This window comes from Myripristis murdjan, chromosome 6 (genome assembly GCF_902150065.1).
Source record: "Myripristis murdjan chromosome 6, fMyrMur1.1, whole genome shotgun sequence".
Lineage (NCBI taxonomy): Eukaryota > Metazoa > Chordata > Actinopteri > Holocentriformes > Holocentridae > Myripristis > Myripristis murdjan.
In genome coordinates this window covers 19,434,328-19,446,566 of record NC_043985.1, presented here as the reverse complement: position 1 = coordinate 19,446,566, position 12,239 = coordinate 19,434,328, and the positions used below count along the sequence as shown (strand labels likewise).

At 40.9% G+C, this 12,239-nt stretch overlaps 1 protein-coding gene across 1 annotated transcript in view; it reads right to left on the bottom strand.

Moving 5' to 3' along the window:
- Positions 1 to 6,159: 6,159 nt before the first annotated feature.
- tln2b (talin 2b) overlaps positions 6,160 to 12,239 on the bottom strand; it is a 91,424-nt gene continuing 85,344 nt past the window's right edge. The window contains exons 54-58 of the mRNA XM_030053993.1: positions 11,865 to 11,990; positions 11,699 to 11,761; positions 11,041 to 11,223; positions 10,813 to 10,938; positions 6,160 to 8,495 (exon numbers count right to left, since the gene is read on the bottom strand). Of these exons, the coding sequence (XP_029909853.1) occupies positions 8,367 to 8,495; positions 10,813 to 10,938; positions 11,041 to 11,223; positions 11,699 to 11,761; positions 11,865 to 11,990 (627 nt within the window). The 3' untranslated portion in view covers positions 6,160 to 8,366. The remainder of the gene's footprint in view (positions 8,496 to 10,812; positions 10,939 to 11,040; positions 11,224 to 11,698; positions 11,762 to 11,864; positions 11,991 to 12,239) is intronic.

Genomic DNA, 12,239 nt, shown 5'->3' with positions numbered 1-12,239 from the left:
ACTGTGAAAGGCTTTGCTTCCTGCTCTTTTACTGTGCTTATTTGTGCACAGCAAAGGGCAAGCCAACAGGGGGAAGGAGAGTAAATGATTGTTTACAGGCAACTTGAACTTCTCCCAGCTCGAGATAAGAGATTCCTTATACAGCATCAGTGCTGTGCTCTGCTCAGGAATTCTTCCTTCAGGGATCAGAGGCTGCTGAAAGCTTGCTCTCAATATGGGGGAGATCTTTCTAACTCATTGACCTGAACACTCACTGTCCTCGACTGCTGCTTCGTAGACATTGTTCTGCTCTTGCTGATGGTTTCACCCGCTCATAATTATTGCTTTTAGCCTCTTTTACAATTTTTTGTATCTCAGTATATTTCCCAACATCCTGTTGTTAAGGCTCCTCAAATGTTTGCCTTAAATCGTTTGCCCCTCATGTCAAAAGGGTAGAAGTTTCCGTGTTTGCACACAGAGGGAGAATCTTTCATATATGTGTCCATATATGGGCTCTCTGGTGTAGTTGCCTTGTGTCAGTGAGAGTGGAGAAGACAGAGGAGAGGGCTAGGCTGCAAAGGCTTTTTGTGAGGTCCAAAGACATACTTGATATTTCTTTCCATTCCAGAGGGCTATAAAACTTCTTGGTATGCACTTACAGCTGAGCCACTGTGCTCCCTTTTATACTCCACTGTGTCAGAGCCTTCTGGCACAGAGAAATGAAACAATGGGATGTAGAGGAGGATGCTATGCTTGTAAGGTAGTACTGTAGATTAAGGAGAACATTTTTCTTGTTCCTTTTTCTCACTGCAATTAAACACATCTTCATTACATCTGCTCAAAAAGCAGAATCCATTTGAGCTTACTTCTTGAGCTAGAGTAAACCCTTACAGTTTCCATTCTTGGTACAAAAAAGAAAAAAAATGAATTAGAAAGTGAAGGTCTAAATCTAGTTTATGGGCACGAACTCCAAATCCCAAAGTGACCATGAGTTGGCTGAAGTAAAGCCATATTTTGGAGCCTGTGTGAGAATCTGTGGCGATGAGACATTCCAGTGTAGTTTTGAGTGACTGCTTTAAAAGCTTGCAGACTTGTGCTCACTGTGACTGGGCCATAGCGGTTTCCCTATGGTGAGGAATGCCACAGGAATCCACGGCTCTGCGGTACCTGCATTCTTATACCAAAAGCCCATCTGTGTCCCTGTGTTTGATCACATGCCGTGACTGTTTTCCAGCCAGATGCAGACTCACTGCACAGTTAGGTAAAAAACAATTGTGCAAAGTAATAAAAAAAACTGTCTGACTGCATAGACCTGAGAATAAATAGACCAGATCCATCTGGTGTGGTCTGGGTAGTTCCTGCCCAGAGGCCATAGATAACAACGTGTGATAAGAGTGTAATTGTCCTCTGAGGCTGCTAAAAGAACTCATCATTCACATTAAAAAAATTGGAAAGCTAACAGAGAAAATATGAGGGAAGTTTTTGAATTACTCCCGTCCCGGTCTTTGGGTCAGTCTTTGGCTGTGTAAATACAGTAGAGGAAGAGCAAATCAAGTAAACTATGTGTTACACAGATAGTAGTATAGAGTCACATTGATTAATCATTCTGCCTGTCCTCAGTCTAAATCCCCTCATGAAAAATGGCGCCAGTGCAGAGAAAAATCTGCTGATCATTGAGTGGAGCTGTTTATTCAGCTTTAATACAGGGTGGGGAGGCCACAGAACCGAGAGGAAAAAGGAGCCAAGGACTTTTTCTGTGCATAAATGTGGCCTGTCCTCTAACTAATGTTCAACAAAGTTTCCTTATTAAGACAGAGGGGACTGGATGGACGAGTGTTGCATTTCACTCTAGACAGTTTATATCCCAGGAGACACTGCAGATCAGTTCCAGTCTGCAGAACAGTCTGACACAGACGGCTCTTCTGTTCCACAATTCCCTCTCAGCGCTGTTTCAGTCATCAAAAAAAGAGAAAAAAATCATTACAAATCCTGGGAAAGCTTATATTTTAAAGACTGGGTGTTAGAGTCAGATACCATCATTTAATAGATATTCCTTATGTTACTTGAAGAGTTGTCCAAAATTAGCCCCCCCTGGTTTAAGTCTCAGCTCTGGCCGAATATAGCCCTGCTGTCATTGCTGACTAAGAAATACTGTGCCTTCCTTACATGACAGGCAAAGGTGCTGCTGTGCTGTCCTGGTAGAGGGGGGACAACCAATACTGTCACACAGCGGAGGATGGACACTTGGAGGGTGACTACCGCTAACCCAGATGTACTACATCAAAGCACCACCCACCTGTTAAAGGATATCTTGAAAAAATGGGTGAAATCTGTCTGCTGCAACATTACATAAGAGCCAGAATGTAGGACACTTCCTGCAATCTGACACTCAAAATATCACTTTTATGATATGTGTGGCGGCTGGGGCAGTGACAGCATGAACTTATGAACCAAATTTTCTTGTCATTTTTTATATATAGCCTGGTTTTTATTTCATCCAAAAAAAAAAAAAAAAAAAAAAAAATTCTTGCCTTCTCTCCAAATTCAGGAGGCACCATCTGTTAAATATCTTGGAGAATATAAAATAAGAAACAGTCAAATCAAACAACACATCATTTGGAGAAATATTATTACAGTAACCTTCTCATCTGTCATTCAAGGAGTCTCAAGGAAACCAACATTAACCAGTTCTCAGTGATGAACCACGCTGACAGAGACTGTTTACTATCCTCATTAGATAGGAGGCTGTGCAATGGATGAGTGCTGGAGCCAGCATGTTGGGATCGCCCCTACCGATGGCCTAAAATAGTCATGTGTTCCAGACCTGAGTAAAAGGCCACCTTAGATCCATCAGCTGCTGTCTCCCATGTTTATGTTAGGCAGCAGTTCTTCACAGAGCAGAATCCTATTTGTCCATGTGAGAGGCCGGAATGTGAGTTAGAGTAACAGAAGCATCTTTTAACACAATGACCTCACTTGCTTAGGTAAGACCATAAGTCACTACAATATTCCAGAGTGGGTCTTTTTTCAGGATTTTTTCAGAGCATATTTATCTCAGACACAGGGTGTAAGCCGAAATGAAGAGTTAATTCGCAAAAAACAAAACAACAACAGATAAACACCATTCCTGAAAAAAAATGACCTGCCGGCAGTTGCAAATATAATGATTCACAACATGAACTTTCTGAATCCAATATTTTGGCCTGTGCATTGGCCTGCTAGTTTGTGTGTGTGTGTGTGTGTGTGTGTGTGTGTGTGTGTGTGTGTGTGTGTGTGTGTGTGTGTGTGTTTGAAGATATTACCCTAACCCATAAAACATGGTTTACAGCATTGAATACAGTTGGAGATCTATACTTTTGCCAACAAGCTCTTTAAATGTGTTCTCATATTCCTCTGCAGATCATACAGTCAATATATCTGCTTTTCAGAGGCAGCATCCTCACAGCAGGTCAGTGTCTTGCTTAAGGTATCTGGGTATAAGGTATCAGGTGAATTAAACTACCACACCAGCACAGTTTTAGGTCTGGACTGTGCAAAACATTCTGACAAAGTGGACTGAAGCCAAACATCAACAACAGACATTAAATTTATACAGGGGTTCAACTCTGTTGTCAGTTCGGTTTAAGATGGAATTTTATGGGACCTTAAACTTCACATATTCATAGCCTCGCTAAGCTCCTTCCATAGTCCACAGTATATATATCACAGTCCCATTGCAGTATGTTAAAAATGCACAACCCCAAACCAAAAAAAAAAAAAAAAAAAAAAAAAAAACCTTTCCTGACTTTTTTTTTCTCCAAACCATGCTTTCCCTCTCTTCACTTTCTGCTTGCAGAGGAGAAACAGATCCATTTGGCTCTGGGCAGGGCCGCTCCGCTCCGAAAATGAGAAAAGAGCATGATGCCCTCTAAACCTTATCCAAGTTTAGCCTTTCTTGGTCTGGTTTCCACAAAGCAAAGCAAAGCGAAGCAAAACGAAGCAAAACGAAACGAAACGAAACAAAACAAAACAAAACAAAACAAAACAAAACAAAACAAAACAAAACAAAACAAAACAAAACAAAACAAAACAAAACAAAACAAAAGTCCAGTTCACGTGCAGTTATGCACAATTAATTAGTTTTGTCTAACAATCCACAATTGTATAAGCAAATTCCAAAATGCTAACAGATAAAGGTATACATACAGAAATTTCAGTATTACATACAGCACCATAATATAGTAAATTTCCAACCCATGCTGTACGATGTGACAACTCTAATGCCACTGAGGCTCCACAGCACAACCCATGCCTCCATTTCCTTGTAAACAATACTTCACCGCTTCACTTATGAATCATAACTTTCTTGTCATTTAAAAATTTAAATATCTAAAGTTGTGGCATTAAGAAGTGCCTTCAGAGCCAGGTGTGTTTGTTGTTGTTCTGCACTGGCTTACACATTCCTGAATTTCACCAATGTGCGAAAGAGGAATGATGAAAGTCAAGAGTTGACCCCATGTCAATTAGTTTAGCCATGGGTCGACACGGCTTCGTTTTTGCGAAGTTGAGTGCAGAACAAAGCCTGAGCTAAATGGTTGCCAGGCTGTGGAGATTAGGCACGGCACAAGCCACAGTGACTGCAATATAAACCCTCCACATGGTAAATGTAACACATTTTGGGGGTCAGAGCTCTCCCGTTGGGGTGCTAAGGATCTCTGCATGTTCCATGGGCCCCAAAAGCCTATCACTGACTGTTATGAATGACATATCCCATTGTGTTAGGGATCATATATCAAACCCAGGGGTGAAAAAGTACACCATGCATGCAGGTGCAGGACATGGGTGACAGAAATTAATTAAAAAAAAAAAAAAAAAGAAAATACTGATCCAGCTTCATTGTATTGACAAAGTGGAAACCCTGCCAAATCACACAGAAACTATGTGGATGGAAATGTAAGTTCCTTTAATGCCAATCTGCTGACTTCCAGCTTGATGTTCATTCGATGCTTTGTAGAAGTATGATTAAAAATCTTTGCTTACAAGTAAATGAGAGATAGAAAGAGACTGGGCATCAGAAAGAGAATATTTGGATGGAAAAGTGAACAGAGGGGTGAGTGAGTGCATGAAAGAGTGGAGACAAGGCATAAATAATAAAATAATCACTATTTGGTGCAACAATCATGCTGAGGCCATGGAGGTATTTGAGTTCCTGTGCCAAATGGAAATTTTGCAGATCTCTGGCCACGGTGGAAACTTGATTACAGCTGTAATGTAGTGGTTTACTAATCCTTCTGCAATCATGGAGTTCATGACAACAAGAGGACAGACTAGACCAGACCAGACTGTGGGCTCTGCTAAACATCACCCATCTACTGGGGGTTTTGATACTTCAGTAGAAATGCCAGCGTTAACCAAACATCTTCCTGTTCTTCTGGAATAGTGAGTGTGTAAGAGAGAGTCAGTGAGAAAGAGAGACAGAAAGAGAAACAGAGAGAAAGACAGAGAGAGTGAATTCTAGAACAGTAGTTTGTATTGTGAAACTCCCTGTTTAACCCGTGGCTTCAGTTTCCTCTCTCCACAATGTGGCCTGGCTTTGCATGAGACCCAAACACTAAAACAGCCAAATATGGTGCTCATTAGGAAGACTCAGTCTATTGTGCTAGACACCTCAACCCATCCTTGATACATTCAGTCCCCATTAATGTCCCTACAATGAAAGAAAGTCAGCTCCAGAATGGAAACAGCTGAGATAAAAAGGTTCAAATCCATTCTGATTTGTCCTGAGGAGAAGGCCGACATGATAACTGAAAACAAAACTGAAATGGTTTTCACATTTCATTGCTCTGTAGTCATATCAGGCTGTGAAAGCTGGAGCACAACATTCATGTTAAGTCTCATCATTGCACCAAAACATCTAAATGGGAATCTCTGCATAGTTCAAGGTCTGGTCTATGAACCGAGGGGGAGAAAAAGGACATACACTGTGTCCATATTTGGTCTGGCTAACTTTGCCAAGCCTCCCACTAGAGCATATTTCTCCAAACAACCATTGACCCTTCCAGCTGAGCTATGAAGGATAACACTGACATCTGCTGGAAAGAATGTAGGATGACTGGTAAACTTTTTGTTTTTCATGTGGGCATCTCTTTGCTCAACAATGTCACATGAATATCAAAAAGAACAAAATATTCTCATCTGAACTGGTTGTTTGAAAGTCTTTATTTTTTGGTGAATACAAAAAATACTTTTGTGACCAGATAAATAATATACATACAGCATAAACTCATAAAACTAATGCAGTCTGTTAAAGAAAGCACAACACCTATTCATAACAGAGCTAGTAACGGTTCCTATTTCAGTTAATACTCGAACAAATCGGTTAGACAATATATCTCAGGATAATTCTTACATTTATTAATAAAAACTTCATTTTATAGTGGTTAAACAATGAAACAAGGAAGTTTCTCGGTCCAACATTGACGAGGGACTTAAGTATCGTAATGAATTTCTCGACTTTTAATCACAAATTGCCACATGCTCATGGAATGCAATGTAGTGTTAGTCTTCTGGTAGAGTCTCTAAATCCTAAGGTATCCATGGATGCCCTTTTATATCAGCATATAAGATGGTAGGCAGATAGGCCACCAGCCAAGGCATTGTATTGTATGGCATAGGACTAGGTGATAGTTTAAGACCTCGACAGGGATTAGACTGGCATAATGTTCTGATCCAGAGAGGACGAGGCTAAGGCCCCCACCCAGCCTGCTCTTCAGCTGCTCGCAGGGCAGACTCACGTAAGGCACTAGTACACGATGCAGACCAGATGCTGACAAGAATAGACTGAGAAGACGGACTGGTTACAACCGCCAACATATTAGACGTTAACATACTAAACAAACTGAATTATCATTGATTAAGACTCCCAAATCAGAGCTTGAAGCCATTTCATTCTACTGTGTTAGGAGGGCTTCCTACATTGAAAACGATGGAGGCCGATAACTGCCTTCCTCAGTGCATAAGGGTATGACCAATCTAAGTGCATTCTGCAGCCTTCTTCTTCTTGTTCAAGAGCCCAAAGTGAAAATATGATTGCACACACAATCTTCCCACCAAATACTGCACTGACTCTCATTGATTTGCAAGAATATGCAAAGTAATGTATTGCTATAGACAGAGTCAAGAGTGAAAATGCCTCCAAACGCGAGGGCAGTGACTGGCGGAGAATAATTCTTCAGGACTGTGTGTGCACGCATGTGTGTGTGTGTGTGCACTGTGGGCACTCAAACAAAATCTGGCCACTGTCAAAAGAATTGGAATTATACCACGAAGACAAGAGAGAGCAAACATGACAAACAATGTAAACAAATGTTCCTTGTACAGCTCAGTGTGTATGAGGGAAGGAGGGCTGGTGGGGGCGGAGTTAGATGGTGCGTTGGTCCTCCTGAGGAACGAAACAGGTTTGGTTGCAGACAGACCCTGTTTTTATTCTCAACAAACCTTATTTCACCTGTCCGCTACTTAAATAGCTATACATCAGTTGTTAAAAATGAAAAATAAGTCAAGAATGAGTATATGTTTATAGCTATTGTATGCCGATGGCCTATCACTCTTTTCACGTTGTCATCCAGTCTGATCAGAGCCACTCTCTGTTTGGTGCTAAGCTGAACAATATAGTCTCTCAGAACCGTTATTTTCTAGACATTTGCTGGTTCAACAGCAAACCCCAAGTTCACATTTATATTATCAAAATACTAGTGCCTTTCCACGCTATACTACTCTATTGGTTAGTAGCTTGATTGATATGTATAGACATTATGGTGCATGCAAGCCAGTGGTGAAATGAGGCATCAGGTTCTTGCCATTTGATTGACTATGTGTTTTATTTAATGTGTGAAGTAGAAGCTATGGATCCCTAGGTTAGGTCTGCCAGCTGCATCAGGCCGTTTCTATTTGCTCTAAACCTGCTTTTGTAACATTCAACAAAATACAGAAGACGCCTGCGTTCTGACCATTTTGATCCATGATTGTAACGGTCGGTAACACTCATGAATAAGTAACACTCACAAAGCAGTGATGCCTATTATCATACAGCTTCCTTATTCGTTAAAATGTACTGTCTCCATTTGCGCATAGTGACAACTGTAACAACCTTCGCCGTGTTGAAGTCTGATTCCATTCTCTGACAAATACATACACACGTCACACACACACATACATACACACACACACAGACACACGTACAAATACACTACAGAGCACAGGCACTTGTTTTTTTCGCATCAAACAGGCCTGTTTCAAGTGCTGTATGCTGCTCGCTTAGATCAGAGAAGCAGCCAATCACACATCGGCAATGTCTCTCCATAGCAAGATGGTCCAATCAGATGCTCGTATCCTGCCTGCCCAGCCAATCAGCCCTCATCCTCCCTCAGTTCGCTGGGCAGGAACTTGTACTGCTGCTGTCTGATCTGAGCCAGCTTCTTCCGGGCCTCCTCCAGCTCTCGCTCCTTTCTCAGCATCTCCTCCTGTGCAGCAATGATCTGAGGAGGAGAGGAACAGCTGACAGACAGTGTGCCTTTCATAATCCTGTGGGTAACTTGAAGTGGAAAATCAATGGTTGCATTGGACTCAGCTCACAGGATACAAAATTTGCCATGTGGCAGCATGGCAAATTGGAGAACATTTACAGAAAAAGACAATTTAATGAGAAAGTGTAGCGTACAGCATAATAAAAATTATATCATTTCAAATATTCACTGATTTACATCCAGTACAGAAACATCTGGCTATAAAAATCTATTGAGAATCTTTCCTCAGATTACTCAGAATATGGGTTATATGCTATTCTATTATATATTAAAAGGACTCTCACAGACTTCACACAAGGGCTTTCTTTAATGCGGGCAACAGAAAACTCATAACCTAATTAAGGTAGCTTGTCTGTGGCAACAAACTGAATTCCTTAAAAATTAAGTATGCATTAAGAATGTGTTTTCTTTTCTTAAGTGCAGAGCTCTGGTTGATTTGGGAGATGGCGGATTGTAGGTTATTACAGTATGACTGCCCAACTTTAAAGACAACAGCTTAGGGACAGATGTGCCTCTGGAAGGGTGAAAACTATGTGTGCGTGCATGTGTGTTGGTGGGTGTGTGTGTGTGTGTGTGTGTGTGTGTGTGTGTGTGTGTGTGTGAGTGTGTCTGTCCCAGTTTGCCAAATACACACTGGATTTTGAGCTCACTGAAAACCTCGCTGAGAGACGGCTTGGTAGAGCTGCACAGCTTTTTGTGCCTAGTGTTGGAGTTTGAGAGTTTTCTTTAACTGGGAATTGTTTTATGATGAATTATTTCCAAAATCAGAAGTGTTTGTCCTTATTCCACAGAAAAACTAGCAAAGTGGAAGGAGACAAAATTTCCATTGAATACAATACAATGCAATACAATACAACTCCATCCCACCCACTGTACATTATTCCAAACTGCTATTACAGTGAATATTGTTCTTGCAATATACAACTTTTACATGACATTTGATCTTTAACTGATCATATATGTCATTTTTGGTTAATAGTGTCAAAAAACGGTGTCTTAAACTACTATATGAATCTCTCTGGATGGTTACAATTACAATAAAGATGTCTTGGTAAAGTGAGCTACAGCATACCCACCCTTTTTTCCCCATCATGCCTTCATGTATATTTTACTGAAATGTATATTAATAAATGGCAGCCTCTCACTTTCTGTGTGATTGAAGAGACTAATAATTGTAAAGCACTGGGTCTTTTTCCCCCAGTAAAATAGTCTATAATAGCTTAGGTTGGACAGACTGGCAACACGGGAGAAGCTTCATATAATATTCTCATGCTCATTTCACATATCAGCCACGCACGACTGAGCAGCAACAGCAGATCTGTACGAAGGACCTGCTGACACAAACCATGTGGGCTGGAGGAAACAAAGAATTACTGTCATGATTAAGAGCATCAAAGTGTATTCCGGCTATTCTCCACTCCAGCAGGGAAATGATGAGGCAAGTCATCATTAAAAATACTTTTTAACAAACACTGTATTTGGTCTGGGACAGGAAAACAAAGATTAGGTGCAGAAAGGATTCAGGATCAATGCTTTCTATAAGGTGATAGTTTGCTGACTGTCTAGGTTATCACACTGACCAAATGAAAACATCTTCTTGATCATCAGTAATTGCTCTACATATTGACAGAAGTTTTGTTATATTTGGGTTTGAAGGTTTTAGTGTCATACTATGATGCATGGACTTCGACATACCATAAGATTCAGCAAACTGAATGACAGTGATGAGCTGATTGTAGTTGTTTTAGGTTTTAGAAATCAATTAGAATTTATGATTGCATTTTACAAAAAACATACACCATACTATATTACGATATAAAATGATCAGCAAATAGACAATCACAGAAATGATCAGATGACTAACCGGGATTTCACAACCGTATGAGATATGGACTAAACCATTCCAGATGAACACTAAAGCTTCCTGTGGCAACCCAGACTTTTTGGATGAGTAGACATCCACTCCTAAATAACTTTCAGTTTGGGCAAGGATGAATGAGAAGTGATTTGTTTGTTGTTTGCTTTGACAGAGGAATGCTAAAATGCTTCAAGAGACATGATGTTCACACGGCTGCGGGTGCCTGCTAAACAACTTCGGAAAGCTTTGATGCCAATGAGCTGTTTCTCCGTAACATCTATCTTACTTTTTAGAACCATGTAAACTATTTCAGGGGGCACAAAAGTTCACTGAAAATGCTAAACTACAAAATAGGAATGTGATTTGATTTGCAGGCCTTGCAAAAACAAAATTTTCATCATTTCTTCTCACCTGGGCTATGCCTCCAACAAATTTGGTCTTCACCACCACGCTGTCATCCTCAGCTTTGTCAAATGCTGCTTTCTGAGCCGCCTTCACCAGGTTGTCCGATGCACGTTTTACCGCGTTGCCAGCAGCCTTTGTAGATGACAGACTCAATGTTACCACACACAAAATCAATGTGGTCATAGTAAATTTCAATGTGCAAAAGAAAATTGGCATAATTGTCGGGCTGCTTACCTGCAGTCTCCTCATGGCTTCAGAGTCTTGGTCAGCCTTGACCTTGCAGGCCACTAGCAGCTGAGCTGTGGAGGCTGCAACCTGTTTGGCTGAGGAAATGAGCTTCTCCTCACTGGCATGGCCCTGGACTGAGGCGTTGGCTGCCTCACACAGGTTACTGGTGGCTGCTGCTACCATACGCGCCTACAAAAAACATCATATTCACGCTTAATTACAGTTTAGTTTACAGTTTTGTTTAACACTGCGGGATGAAACTGCACAATTTGCCTTCCTGTTCTGGCACTAAATTAAATGCTGCTTGAAAACTATACTTCCAGGTTGCTTTCAGTTCACACAAGCGAAGAAAAATGGGAAGAAAGAAGAAAATAAAACAGAAAAAACCCTTTGATATAGCCTTGTAATTGTGACACAAAGTAATTAGCCATGGTATAGTTTCAGTAATACAATTCCAGTCAAAACTGCGTGGTTGATGTAAAACGTGTGGGAATGTTGTGACAGACCTGCTTTCCAATGTCTGCAATACTGCAAATGCAGTGAGTTTCACTGGCAGGTAACAGGATTAGTCATCATTGTGTGAACCCGTATGGCATTTGGTATTTACATATAGGGGTTCAACAAATCAACAAATGTTTGATCCTAAACTTAAACTAATACTCACAGCTGATATGAGGCCCTGTGACCACTGACCGTCATCCACTGCATTTGCTTGATTGGCTCCAACCTGGGGCAGAGAATGAGGATGAAAAGATGCCAATACGGTTCTACATTATTCACATGAATGTATATATATATCATGCTGAGTGTCTGTGTGGGTGCTGTCTGACCTTGCCTTGTGCCACTAGTTCTCTCTGAGCTGCTGATGCAGATTTAACAAGAGCACTAGTGGCTGCAGCGATGGACTTTGCTGCCTCTAGGATCTGCTCCTCAAAATCCAGCGTCTCATCTGCCTGCTGAAAGCAGAACCACAAATCAACTTAGACTTTAAAGTGCAACATCTTACAATGAGAGAGATTACAAAGTGGCATTAATACTTTATCATTTGTTATAAGGAGCATAATTTATGAAGATTAGCATTATCTTTTCAAATGAAGCAACACGAAAACGTTTAGTTTCTAGCGGCAGTTAGCGCCCCCACAACTGAACTCCCACAGAACTGAACTGAAGATCAGGATGACGATCAATGCATTGATTCAGGGACA